The sequence below is a fragment of the Azolla caroliniana genome, unplaced genomic scaffold, assembly GCF_043228905.1.
Source record: "Azolla caroliniana isolate FFs.n. ecotype wild unplaced genomic scaffold, voAzoCaro1.0.p SCAF_10, whole genome shotgun sequence".
Classification (NCBI taxonomy): Eukaryota; Viridiplantae; Streptophyta; class Polypodiopsida; order Salviniales; family Salviniaceae; genus Azolla; species Azolla caroliniana.
In genome coordinates, this window is record NW_028230445.1 from 20,872,810 (window position 1) to 20,885,804 (window position 12,995).

Below are 12,995 nucleotides of genomic sequence, written 5' to 3' on the forward strand. Positions count from 1 at the left end.
TACTATCTTGCCTTTGTTGCCCTCCTTGTCTACCTCGTTGTGATAAAGATGTGGCATTCCAAACTAAGTTATGCATGCTTAGGACATCTATATGTAATAGAAGCACATGAAATGTATCTATAGTCAACATATTCTTCAACAATCATACCCCTTTCATGATCCCCAAAATTCCTCATGAATCATGCGTATATAACATGTACTAGAAACATGACCATCTATATATTGGTTAACACATACTCATCTTCAAAATTTTAGAAAATTATCGTTAAGGATTTGCATGTTATTAGGATACCCTCAAGAAACACCCTTGAATTTTAACACAACCTTACTTAGACATAAATAAGCATTGAAATTAGTTCAACTAGTGCCTAATTAAAGGTTATATTTAAACACTTGAAATGATATATGATTGCTTGATTTATATTGCAATAACTGAATAAACACGTTATTTGTGGTTTGGCTTGTTATTTACTCAACTAATTTATTGCTTGATCACTATCTAATTGCTCTTATCTTACTTGATAACTAGGGTTGCCTGATTGATGCCTTTAATATGACAACATTTTTAAAATGCGGTGAATGCTTGGATCAATAGATACAAGCTCCTTGTTCACCAACCTAGAGAAAGACACGAGCAAAACACTATTGACGGGTCAAGTACAACCTTGTTCTTGAGCGGTTGAAGAATTCTTCAAAATGGCTTGGCTATACAGAGCTATAGACAACCGCATCACTCTCGTATTTTGAGGCTTCACATGGAACAATAAAATTTGAACGAGAGTCCAAATTAATTGCCGAGTACTCTAATTTACCCAGACTATGTGTGTTGTGAATCGTGATTCTTCGTTCACATGAACTTCTTTCATCATGGAATCTTAAGAAACAATACATTTTTTATTTGGTTCCAAATTGATGGGAGCTAACAATTGAGAACCTTACAACACATTTTTTATGTTCCTTTGTATGGTTCTTATCATGTTCCTTGGCATTGGGAGCTTTTGTGTTGTTGTTGGTTAGACCTTTTTGAGAGTTGAGACAATGTTCAAATCAGCGCAGGAGATAAATTTCAGGATTTTGCTTAAGAGAAAGAACAAATAGAAAAACATTGTAGGTGCGAACGATTAGTGATTATGGTTTGCTTGCTCAATTTGTCAAGGACACAAGTTTTATATTAAAGGCCAAACAATGGTTGGATGAATGCATGGGAAATGATGATCAATCCCCATTCGATGTAACCTTGTTGAATAAAAAGGTTGTGCATTTGTCACGTGAAACAATTCATGTTACACATGTTACAAAACAAACATTGGAAGACATTGGCTAATAATGTAAAAGGGTTTGGAAGCAACATGTCATCAAATCTTAATATCACGACTTCTTCTTGGAAACCTAGATGTAGATAGATGGCATTGAGGATTGCATTGCATGTTTATACATATTTCATACTTAAAACATAAACGTGAAGTCAAGAACAAAATAAATTACAATAATTTTGCGTCTGCCGGGAGTCGAACCCGGGTCTATTGCTTGGAAGGCAATTATCCTAACCGTTGGACTACAAACGCTATTAATATCAAGCTAGTTTATATAACTAAATATACTGTAAAACCCAAAGTATTTATTACAATTGAAGAACACCAAGTGGTATCAAACATTAAATTTCCCCACGATAATTGAGAGAGGGGTCTTGGGAGGATGTTTCCTGTGTCCTTATGTTTAAGCTGGACGCTCACTTACATAAGTGTCGAGAAGAGTAATCTCTAAATAGTAGGAGTAAGAAAGTCCAAAATGTGAGAGTAAAGAAAAACTCAAGAAGGTGGTTGGTAGAGGTTAGAGAACACATAATGAACTCTCCTTCCCAAGAATCTTACAAGATTGATAGGAACACTCAAGGAATATGCACTTTGACTTCAAACTTGAAAGTGGGAAACCTTTGAATTTTGATCAGTTTTGCCTTCAACAAATTTCCAAGTGATTAGTTCTGGTTGTTTACAAATTTGGGGAGGTAGACCCCCTACAAATTTAGATATGTTAATGCGTCTCCAAGAGTTGTTTGTTGATGTTTGGTGAACTATGAAGTCTACATGAACATATTTTAAGTACAAAAAGTTTATCAACATGTGTCTTATGTCAAAATTGTCTTGCGTGTTTGTGGGTCTTATATGATGCCTATTTTTTATACATTTTGGGAATGATAAAAAAAATACCCCCATGCCCCATCTCATTATAGAAGTATATATTTCCCTATTCTAGCTAGCACATAGGTTCTCAATTAGAACACTCATTGGTCCAATTGTTAGTAGTGGTCAAAATGTTTAACACGCTATGACTATATAATAAATGTTTCCTTGAGCATTGGTAGTCCCATGCACGACTTTATGAAAATGTTCACTTGATTATCGAAATTTATTACCATTCATAAGTTGTGTATATATGTTCAAATGTTAATAGTAATAAAATATTTGTCCACTAGTTGGATATCATTGGGGTGGTGGCGCAGTTGGCTAGCGCGTAGGTCTCATAGCTCCTGAGGTATCCTGAGGTCGAGAGTTCGAGCCTCTCTCACCCCACATTCTTTTACGTTACTCTACATTCCGCTTAGCGATTGAAATTATACACCATTATTCTAAGTTATGACGTTTCACTCTCTAGATATGGCGACCTCCGCAGTCAACTCTCTTCCAAACAATACCCCAATTCTGTTTCTCTTATTGAAATTATACCATGAATTCAAAATTGAAATAGTTGTTAAGCAATTAGACCTTAGGTATGAAAGTGTTTGCAATATGTAGTACATCCACTAGTTAGGGTATGAAAAAGCATTTGCAATTTTCTATTACAAAAATTTGCTCCCCCTCTGGTTCCTATGTTTTTGTGTAGTGGAAGGTATGCAATTTATTTTGCAATGACCTATAAGTAGGTTTGACTCAATGAAAATGCTGTGTTTTCAATCCTTTTTGCAATTAAAAAGGTTTTCTCCACCTCCTTTTTCCTATGTTTTTCCCTATGCCATTTGTAGGACGAGTAGATTTTATACAAATGAACACCATTTTCCCATCTATGTGTCGTTTACGACAACCATTCCTCATTGAAATCCAATTCCACACATCTCAAAATATTGTTGTTTTCAATTCTAAAAACTTTTTGCAACAATAAAACTTTTTTTTAATCAAAGAACCCGGGTCTTGCCATGTGTAGATTTTTTAACAACCTTGACACATAACCATTGACTATAATTTATTGCAGCTATGATGTCTCTTTAGCTACAGTCTGATTCATTAAAATGTGCAATTCAATCATCTCCATTTCTGTAATTAGCTTTTTGATGGCAAAATAGTATTTACATCAGCACGCTTGCAAATCCTTACAGTCCGTATAATGATAAATAAAGCAAAAATAAAATGTTCGAAAAAAAACATGACAAAGACAATTGATTGCCTTGAAGGAATGCAAGAAAATGAGCTAGTTGCATTCAATGGGATTGGACTTCAATATTTGGGAGAGTTTTAAACCATTGATAACTTCAGCTTAAATATATCATCACTCTTGCTCATCATCATGGACTCAGGCACTCTTCCTAGTCATGTGCAAAAAGCAGCAGATTTCCTGAAACCCATCATCATGTTTAAGCTGCCAAAACAATGATGACCTTAAATCTGGGCACATATCATTTATGTAATTCAATTTGGATAATGAAAGCAAAAGGCAACGAACATCATTGCAACCAATATCATTATAGCCGGATAACTCTTTCGAGATTCTGAGGACGACGACGACGAAGAAGATGATGACGATGACGATGCGCTAGTTGATTTACTTGCAATTTGGATCATGAAGTCACAAGTTCCAACTGTCGGATTTTTTGTAACAACCTGCCCAAGCCCATTGAAGCTACATGTTCCTAACCCTTGGTTCTGCCTTTGAAAGTACTGATTGAAAGCATATGATGTATTCCCTTTAGCATCTAGGTATGGATTACAAGAACAACCATATCCAAGAGATGTGCAATCCGAGTTCTCACAAGCATAGGTAATACTCTCCCCAACCTTCGATGGATCACCATTACTATTTGGGTTGTATATACACCATTGCTGGGTCATATACTCGACTCCCGATGCTTGAACAAGCTCTTGACCATTGGATAATAGAGAAAGAGCATATTTAGGCTTACCATCATACTCAAAGATTCCCCAATGTCTCTCAAAATTCCCAGGTTGAACAGACTTGAGGTCTTCATCAATGAAGCTAAACAAGTAGAATGAGATGGCGACATTAGGTCGACGAGGAGTCCCCGCATTGGTTGAAACATGTTTTAGGAACCCCTGATTGAACTTGCTAGCGTTACTTAGATTAGCATTCACATCTCCATCAGTTGGCCATCCAATCTCTCCCACTATTATGTTCATCCCACCATAGCCAGCAGCAGTCAACACAAAGACTAAAGAATCGTAGCTAGCATCGAATACGTTTTGATATGTATAAATTCCATCAACGACAGGGTTTTTTGATCCATCAAAGAATGCATAATCAGTGGGGAAGTGAAGATCGTTATACAAGCTTATGAAAGGATATATATTGATTGTGAATGGGGCACCATTTTGACTTAGCCACGATACAATTTGGATCATCAGACTTGATATATCTGACCTAAAAACAGAATCTGAAGGAACAGCACGCGATGAGATAACATCGGCATTCATTGGAACAGTAGCTTTGATCTGACTACCAAGATTAGCTGAATTTAACGCAGTTTGGACATTCTTGAGCGCAGGATATGTCACATTTAGGAAGCTATTATTATAGGTCTTCAGAAATGGTTCATTTCCAACTGCTACATACCTGCAAATTTCAAAATCTCTCTTAATTATAAGAAAACCATATGTCCAATGAAGTGTGTGTCAGATTACTTAGAGATCAGACCGTCGAATTACCCTGATGGACTTATACAAGGGAGGGAAAAACTCTGAAGTACCCAAAGTCTTCTGTATTTCTCCAAAAGTCCCTATGTTTCCTTTACTTACCCAAATGCCCGTAGTCAACCCCGAAAAAAGAGAAACAAAAGCGGATGAATTGAGCATACAATCACCCAGATCGCACATATGTGAATCAGGCAATGAACCGATCATATCATTGGCTAAAATAGCAGATATAGTCGCTCGAGACAGAATTAACTGAGGGCATTTGAGAAAATGGCGCAAAAATGAGGGGAAAATAAAGAAAAACTATGGGGCATTTCTGAGTTTCTCCCTAAATGTTTTCCCAGATGAGTTTGAGGAAAGCATTATATAATCATATGCATGGTGCAACAAAGTCAGAGATCAAACCACAAATCCTTCACATGGATGAAGCTATGCTTACATACAGATAAGGAACAGTTCCCAATGTATCCTTGCATCCAGATTAGGATCAATTCCCAAGATATCCTTACAAAAATGGAATACTACGTTACCATCTTTAAACCCTAAAAATGAACTCTTGTTAGTGCCAAACTTCTTTAGTAGAGAAAATCATGTCAGGAATTTCAAAGAAGAAATTTCGCCCTAATGTTTTTCACACAGCTATAAACTGCCATAGCATTGCATTTGGAGGCATCTTTTTAATCTAAAAAGGAGTTCGTGGCGATAACAAACACTCAGTTTGATTTTAAGTGGAGAAAATTATGTAGGGAATTCAACACAGAAAATCTTCCCTAATATTTCTCACACATCTATAAACTTCCATTGCCTACTATTTGGACGATTTTGATCTTATCATGATAACTTCTCCTTATTCTGATGAACATGTTTAGTAGAAATATCGTTGCCCTAGATTCAATCTGTGTGAAAACTCTGCAGCAATGAGAATAGCACGAAGAAGAAGAAGAAGAAGAAACTCTTACTTGATGTTGACTCCCTTTGATTTGAAAGGAACGATGTATTCCTGAACCCAAGCAGAAGCTTGAGACTGCTGAGAAAGAGAAGAGAGCATATCGTTAGGGATTCCCACCATAACCTCGATGTTGGAGTTAGCAAGAGCACTGAGGACCGAGGTATTGTGGTCAAATAGCTTGACCTTGGAGATGCCATTAGAGGTCAGGAGCTTCACAACAATGGAGGGAGAGAGGGGGTGAGAGGATTGTATGCCCCAGTTCACACCCAAGGACAGAACAAGGGAGGAAGGGAGGAAGAGGAAGAGGAAGAGGGAAAAGTAAAGCGCTGGGATTGCTATTAGGTTTAGGTTTTGCCATGGCTGGGAGAGGGAGGTCATCTGATCGGAAGGTTTTAGGAAGAAGAAGAAGAAGAAGAAGAAGAAGAAGTGGCACTGCTGCAGCTGATCCCTGCCTTTGTAACAATGGTGGGAATCTGCTCTAAATGAACCCCATAAAGAAGAAGGATATATCTATGTATGTGTGTGTGTGTGTGTGTGTGTGTGTGTGTGTGTGTGTGTATCAGTATGTATGTATGTGTGTGTGTGTGTGTATGTATGTATCAGTATGTATGTATGTGTGTGTGTGTGTGTGTGTGTGTGTATGTTTGTTTGTGTGTATGTATGTATTTGTACGCATAGTATGAACCATACGTACCATTCGTGTTCGAGAATGATTCAATCATTCGAGAATGATAAACACCATTGAAGAACGATATTTTTGGATAAATAATTTACTATAAGGTAAAAAAAAAATTTTACGGTAAAAAAAATTTAAAAATTGCAAAAAAAAACACATTACCTTCTTAATAACAATATGCTTTTTTCGTAAATCTATTTATTGTAATTTTTGTGTGTATAAATTTTGTACTACAACACGAATTACTTCAAAATGATAGAAATTATAGACAATTTAAAGCAATTACAAGCTTTATAGAATAATTTCATTACAGCAATTTCAGAAATTTCATTACAGAAATTACAGAAATTTCATTACAAAACTTTAAACCCTATTATTAACCCTAAATATACCTGAATGTCGTTGGTAAGTAGATCATTCAAGGCTAGGTGGAGAGAGGAGAGGAGAGTGTAACGTTACGTTGATGTGCAAAGGAAAAGGGGGAAAAAGAGGGAAAAAACAAAAAAAAAACACACGAATATTTGAATATCATTCGTGTTCGTTTTCCAACGTAGGAAAACGAATGATATGGCAGACGAACACAAATTTTACGTACTATGTTTGTATGTATGTATGTATGTGTGTGTGTGTGTGTAGGTATGTATGTATGTGTGTGTGTGATTGTGCACACTTATAGGCTTTGGGCCATTAGGTTGGTCACTACAGCGTCGAGAAATGGAAAGGATCAAAAACCCCTGTGATCCAAAGTCCGAATTGACAAGAATGTCAGACTCTTGGTCTATTTTGTGTTTGGGCAATCAATCCTGTTTGAACTCTCCACTTTTTTAACATCTCGGACTCGAAGCCCCTTTCGATCGTCTATTTGTGAGGTGCGCAACTAACCGCCTCGTTCTTTCTCCTCAGCGGTCTCGAGCATATCCTACGTCCTTCCTTTATTCATTGTCTCTCTTGACCAAAGTGATCCCTTCAATTGAGCTTTGTTTGTTTCCAATGTGCTCTATTTTGGGCTTTTAAGTGGATTGTGGGGCATGGTTTATGTCGAATGTGGGGAAGCGAAGTTAAAGTCGGCGGCCTTATTATCCTCCAATCAGTGTGGGGAGGTCATCACTTTCCTTTGATATGGCATTGTATATGTCTTTGATGCTTTGCAAAAAAGAATCCCAAACACTTTCGGTCTTCATCCTGCATGATGTGGTACCATGATCCAAACTCCTTTTGGAACAATCATATCCGCCATGGATATATCATAGTATTAGATTAGTTAAAAATCTGAATTGTTATCATCATCCACGAGGAAGCTAAATTTGACCATCAGCAATGAATAAATACGACATCTTGCACATGACTCCTCCCTATGAAGGGGATTCACCACTCCATAGTAAAATCACTCCATGTGAAAATAATGTGATGCACACTGAGAGGGATGCATGTGTTTGCGTATGACTTTGAGGTTTCCCACCAATGCTATAATGCATCAGTGAAAAGAGAGTGAAGTTGAAACACTAACACAAGTATATTGGGAAGTTTTTTGATGTTGATATGCTTAAGTATCATCGAAGATAGGTTGAGAGTGAAACTAAGTATACCTAGGGTATTTATGTGTATCTAAAGATATAAGGTTGACTCCCAACCGTGATATGGACAAAGCAAGAGGAAGAGACTATCTAACTTCATTAGGATTAGTCCAATGTTTTGTTCTTTAACCCCATGCGAGAGAAAGAATATGTTGTGATATCTCTAAACCATTTCACTAACAAAGAGAAAATGTAACTACCATTAGATGGATGGTGATCATTATAAATATGGTAATGTTATGATTAGGCTTTATGGATGCCTTCCAGCTCAACAAATAAACAAACAATAATCCACGTGATGCCAATCTTTGGGTACTATAGTATGAATTGACATTTTTTTCATTCATAAAAGAAATGAAGATTCCTCCAAAGATTAGTTTTTGGTCTATTGTTTGCAACCCTAGTTTGAAAAGTTATCATAAAGAGCGTGGGTATCCCAAGATAATAGTAAAAGCATTTGTTTTTATTATTGCTGAATATTATAGCTTCTCGTTGGTCCTGCATTTGTTGTACGAGATCAATTCATGACCCCATTTACAAGAAAAACAAATCAGAATTCATGTTGCATTGGTCTTTGAATGTAAAGTGGATAAGCGTGTTAATACTTGTGATTTCATATATTTTTTGGTAATCGAAGATGTGATGGAACCTCAAGTTTGAGAACTGTATAGATTTATTTATCTTTTTGATAGAACATCGTAAAACATGTATTGATGGTTTCTTAGAATCCAACTTTCGTGCACTCATGTTGTAGATTGTCACATCTGTCAAATATATTTCAAGCATGTATCTCTTCTTTATTCTCAGATTCATAATTTTGGAATCATGGTATGATTGAGTATTTAATTATTGTGCGAAATGGTTAAAGTTTCTTTTACAAGGTGTAATCTGCCATGCCATCTTATTCAATTATTGTTTGTGGAATATGAGATTGCAATTTTGTGAAGCCAATGTTTTGTAGTAAAGGTATTACTTGATTATTAGCGTAATAAATTTGCAAAGCCAATGTTTTGTCGGAAGAAATGTAATAATCGTGGATTTAAAAACATGAATGTTTTTTTCTATTTATGGAGAGCTTTATTGTATGTGTGTATATGCACTTGTACACACACACACACACACACACACACACACACACACACATGTATATATGCGATAATGCAAGTATGCATAAGAAAAGCTACAATGAAATGATGCATTTGAGTGAGAGAATCTAAAGCTAAAATCTCTAATTTTGCATATAGTCTAAAGGTTAATATATTTATTGATGAATTTGATTCAGAACTCATCTAGTCAAGATTATTAGTTCTCTTAATTTAAACGTCTAACTTGTGTCAAACATGGTGAAATTTGAAGTATTGAAATATCCAAAGTTTTCTCAAATTTCATGTCTAACTTGTGTCAAACATGTACAAAGATCTTCGCAAATAAATTACAAAAGTATATTTGCCAAAGTCTATGTGTACATCCCAACTAATATGTTTTTTATTGCAAGTAGGAATATATTACAGAATGTGTTGAATGGTCAAATGGCCATGGAGTATGCATGACACACTCATCAAGAATTGATTGTGGTTCAATTAGATTTGGAGAAAGCTTATGATCATGTTAATTGGTCCTTTGTTTTTGGGTTAATGCATACAATGGGCTTTGGGCCATGTATGTCTCGTATCATATTTTCATTAGGACAAGATGCAGTGTCTTGAGTAATGCCTAACGATGGATATGTTCTTCAAGGATGTACCCTTGACCCATTGTTGTTTGTTATTGTTACTCATCTCTTGTCAATGATGTTATCGAGGCTTGGAATGAATGGTGACATTGTGGGTCTTCATTGCCCATCTAGAGGACAACTAGTATCATAAGATTTGGTAGAGGATTCTTTCATGTTTTCTACAAGCCTCATGAGAGAATCTTGAGAAGGGGATGCTTGTATGGAACCAATTTGCATTGGCGTCTAGATTACATATTATTGGAGGAAGTCTAATCTAATATCATGTACTGAAAGGGATTTTGAATGTTTAGGATGTCAGAGATTCGTGGTTATGGAAGGTTCTATTTTTTTACACTTGGGGTATCCATTGGGAATAAATGTTACGAATGGTCAATTGAGTGAATGGATGTCTAGTAAGTTAAGGGATAAGTTCATGTATTGGAAGTCACAATCTTACCCATTTTATGTCGCTTGAAGGTTGTACAATTTATAATTATGGAACCCATGATAATAAATTACTCACCATTGTTGCAATGGATGGACAAAGAAGGCTTTACATTCTTATTTGCAACCTCTTGGATATTTGTTGTGGATGAAGAGGGATAAAACGGGAATAACATGGTTTGCATGGAATCATCTAACGACTACTAAGCACTTGGGGGAGCTAGAATATTGGACTTATCTATGCATGTGATGGCTTGTAGATTTTCATTATTGCAAGACATGTGTTCATACTCACAATCATGGATATCTATCATTCAATATGTCATTGAGAACAAGGGTTTAACACATGGGAGGACAACAATTAAGGCTTCATTGTGGCAATTACTGGACGTATGTATGGAAACCACTCTTGTTATGTGTATGGAAACCATCTACTAGAGAGCATTGTAATTATTTGCAAAAAGAGTTACTTGTGTCTTCTCTGTTATTGTGTTGGCATGGAAAGGAGAATTTGTAGTTCAATCGTTTGGGGGTCAAAGTGGTAAGAGATATAGTTGAGGCTCCATATCAAATAATTTTGCAGTTTGTTGAAGCGCATAAATTATTATGCATCCTGCTTAATTGTGGGTTTATCTGGCAACAACTACAAAATATTGCATTGATGCAAGGTCCTTTACCTTTACAAACAAAAGAACAAATGTGAGGGAGTTGAAAGACAATGAATAGCCTTCATCCAACAATGGTTGTCCTCTCCCTTTCTTGAGTCAGTGGGCATCCACATAAGATGGAACTATCGCGTCCCTTCAGGGATTTGTACATAATCGTCTCATTTGTAAAATTTTATAACTAATGGAAGGAGTTTTTTTTTGGAAAAAAAAAAACAAAAGAACAAATGTGGATTGATTGGCATTGTCTACTAATATTTTGTATCATTGCTCCATTGAGTCTCTTGGATGGATATCATTTAAGGCTTAAAATGAATGGAAAATACATACATGTAATCATGGATGGTGACATATCTTAAAACGTGGTTGCCATTCTAAATTGCTACTTGTAGCAAAGGTCTTCATTAAAGAGTTTTGATTGGGGGTTTTGCCTTTGAGACTAGCTCTAAAGTGAGGCGGACTAGCAATAGGCAATTGTTTCTTTTTTTTGCGATGTTCAAATGGAAGATAACACTCATCGTTTTATATAATTATCGATTGCTTGTCAGATTGGTCTTATTATTATTTTTTTTTTAAAAGAAAGATACACCTTAGTATATTACTTGAGAAATGTACATATAGAAAACAGAAGGAGACATTTCATCACACCTTTATTGTAATACAAAAGCTAATACCAACATCTGATCAAATAGATGATATCATATAAGGAAAAAATGGAGCACAATCTACAAGCTATTTAATAAAAAAGAAGGTATGGCATAATTCCACTTCATACTAGAAGTCGTATCTGAAAATAAGTGAAGCCCTCGCCACCGTTTCTTAAAGTCCACTTGACGTTGCCTTTGAGCATCAATTGAACCCTACGGGTCATCATATTGTCCACGTATGGTATGGACAAATAACAACCAGAATTCAATAAGCATAGTACTGAGATGTATGTGAGCATTATTAAAAACAACATCGCATCTCATTTTCCATATTGTCCAAAGAGCCAATGACATAATAGTACGCCAAATAACCAAAATTTTAGTTCTAAACCGTGGAATAAAAGATGGAAATGAAGTGAGATAAATGTACCCATTGGAAAAGTGAAAAACATGAGAAACATGCATACTTTCATACTTCATAACATCTCCATGAAGGACACCCCATAATACTGCACCCCATGAGAAGATAGAACGAGCGTAATGGTGTCTCAGTAATAAAAACAACTTACTCCATAATTGCTTGATTTTGGGACATAACCAAAACAAATGCAAAATAGATTTCGTTGATGCACCACAATGCATTCCACAAGCATATTGTTGATTTTGCCTCAACCAATCACCAACAGGAAGACCATAATGCATCAACAACCAATGAAAACAAATCACTTTTTTCGGCAACTACATACTCCACAACCATTTCCAAAATTTTGTAAGTTACAATGCATTCACATAATTTGTAGTCCAATGCTTCATGGCAGTAGGGCATTTATACTTTGATTGCAATAATAAATTTCTACCTAGCTTAACTGAATACTAGAAAAACTCCAAGTGTTTACTATTTCCATTAGCATTCGGTTTTTTCCATTGATAATCAACTGGATCCCAATCCAAATTATAAAGCGGTTTTAAAAAAAAAACCCACAATGAACAACACCGTAAACATTCTTGAGAGGGTGGATCCAAGAACCATTTTTTCCAACTCTTGCAACTACTCGAAGTGTTGAAACATTGGCGGACATCCACACATCTGATTCAGAAAATACATGCCACAACCTACCATCATCATCCACATTAAAGTATATTGCATCACCCGTAGTGTTAATTACTTTTGCTCCTAAAATAACTTTTAAAGGAGAGAAATAACCAAACCAAATCTGATTGCTAGAGGGTGACCATGAAGCCATAAATTGTCCCAATGCCACTTGCATATCATTGCACATAATGGCACTTCCTCGAACTGCAAGCCTCGACAAAGATTGTAATGGTTGATTCATAACATAACATCCCCATGATAGAACATTACCTGCTATTGATGCATCCATAGAAGCCCAATTCAATCGAGGACGG

At 36.0% G+C, this 12,995-nt stretch overlaps 1 protein-coding gene and 2 non-coding genes across 3 annotated transcripts; 1 reads left to right on the forward strand and 2 right to left on the reverse strand.

Annotated features, from left to right (window-relative positions):
* Positions 1–1,493: 1,493 nt before the first annotated feature.
* TRNAG-UCC (transfer RNA glycine (anticodon UCC)) lies at positions 1,494–1,565 on the reverse strand. The gene has a single exon. It is a non-coding gene; the product is annotated as a tRNA-Gly (tRNA).
* A 920-nt stretch (positions 1,566–2,485) lies between these two features.
* TRNAM-CAU (transfer RNA methionine (anticodon CAU)) lies at positions 2,486–2,570 on the forward strand. The gene is given in 2 exon segments: positions 2,486–2,523; positions 2,535–2,570. It is a non-coding gene; the product is annotated as a tRNA-Met (tRNA).
* Positions 2,571–3,448: 878 nt separating this feature from the next.
* LOC147859530 (glucan endo-1,3-beta-glucosidase 5-like) lies at positions 3,449–6,339 on the reverse strand. Its single transcript, XM_087325953.1, has 2 exons — positions 5,879–6,339; positions 3,449–4,839 (listed from the first exon to the last, which is right to left on the reverse strand). The coding sequence occupies exons 1-2, from the start codon at positions 6,244–6,246 to the stop codon at positions 3,681–3,683; spliced, it is 1,527 nt and encodes a 508-aa protein (XP_087182079.1). The 5' UTR covers positions 6,247–6,339; the 3' UTR covers positions 3,449–3,680.
* Between the last annotated feature and the right edge of the window lie 6,656 nt (positions 6,340–12,995).

Coding starts and splice junctions, on each gene's coding strand:
- LOC147859530 (XM_087325953.1), bottom strand. CDS start 6,246: ATGACCTCCCTCTCCCAGCCATGGCAAAACCTAAACCTAATAGCAATC. Junction 4,840..5,878: donor TCAAAGGGAGTCAACATCAA/GTAAGAGTTTCT, acceptor TGAAATTTGCAG/GTATGTAGCAGTTGGAAATG.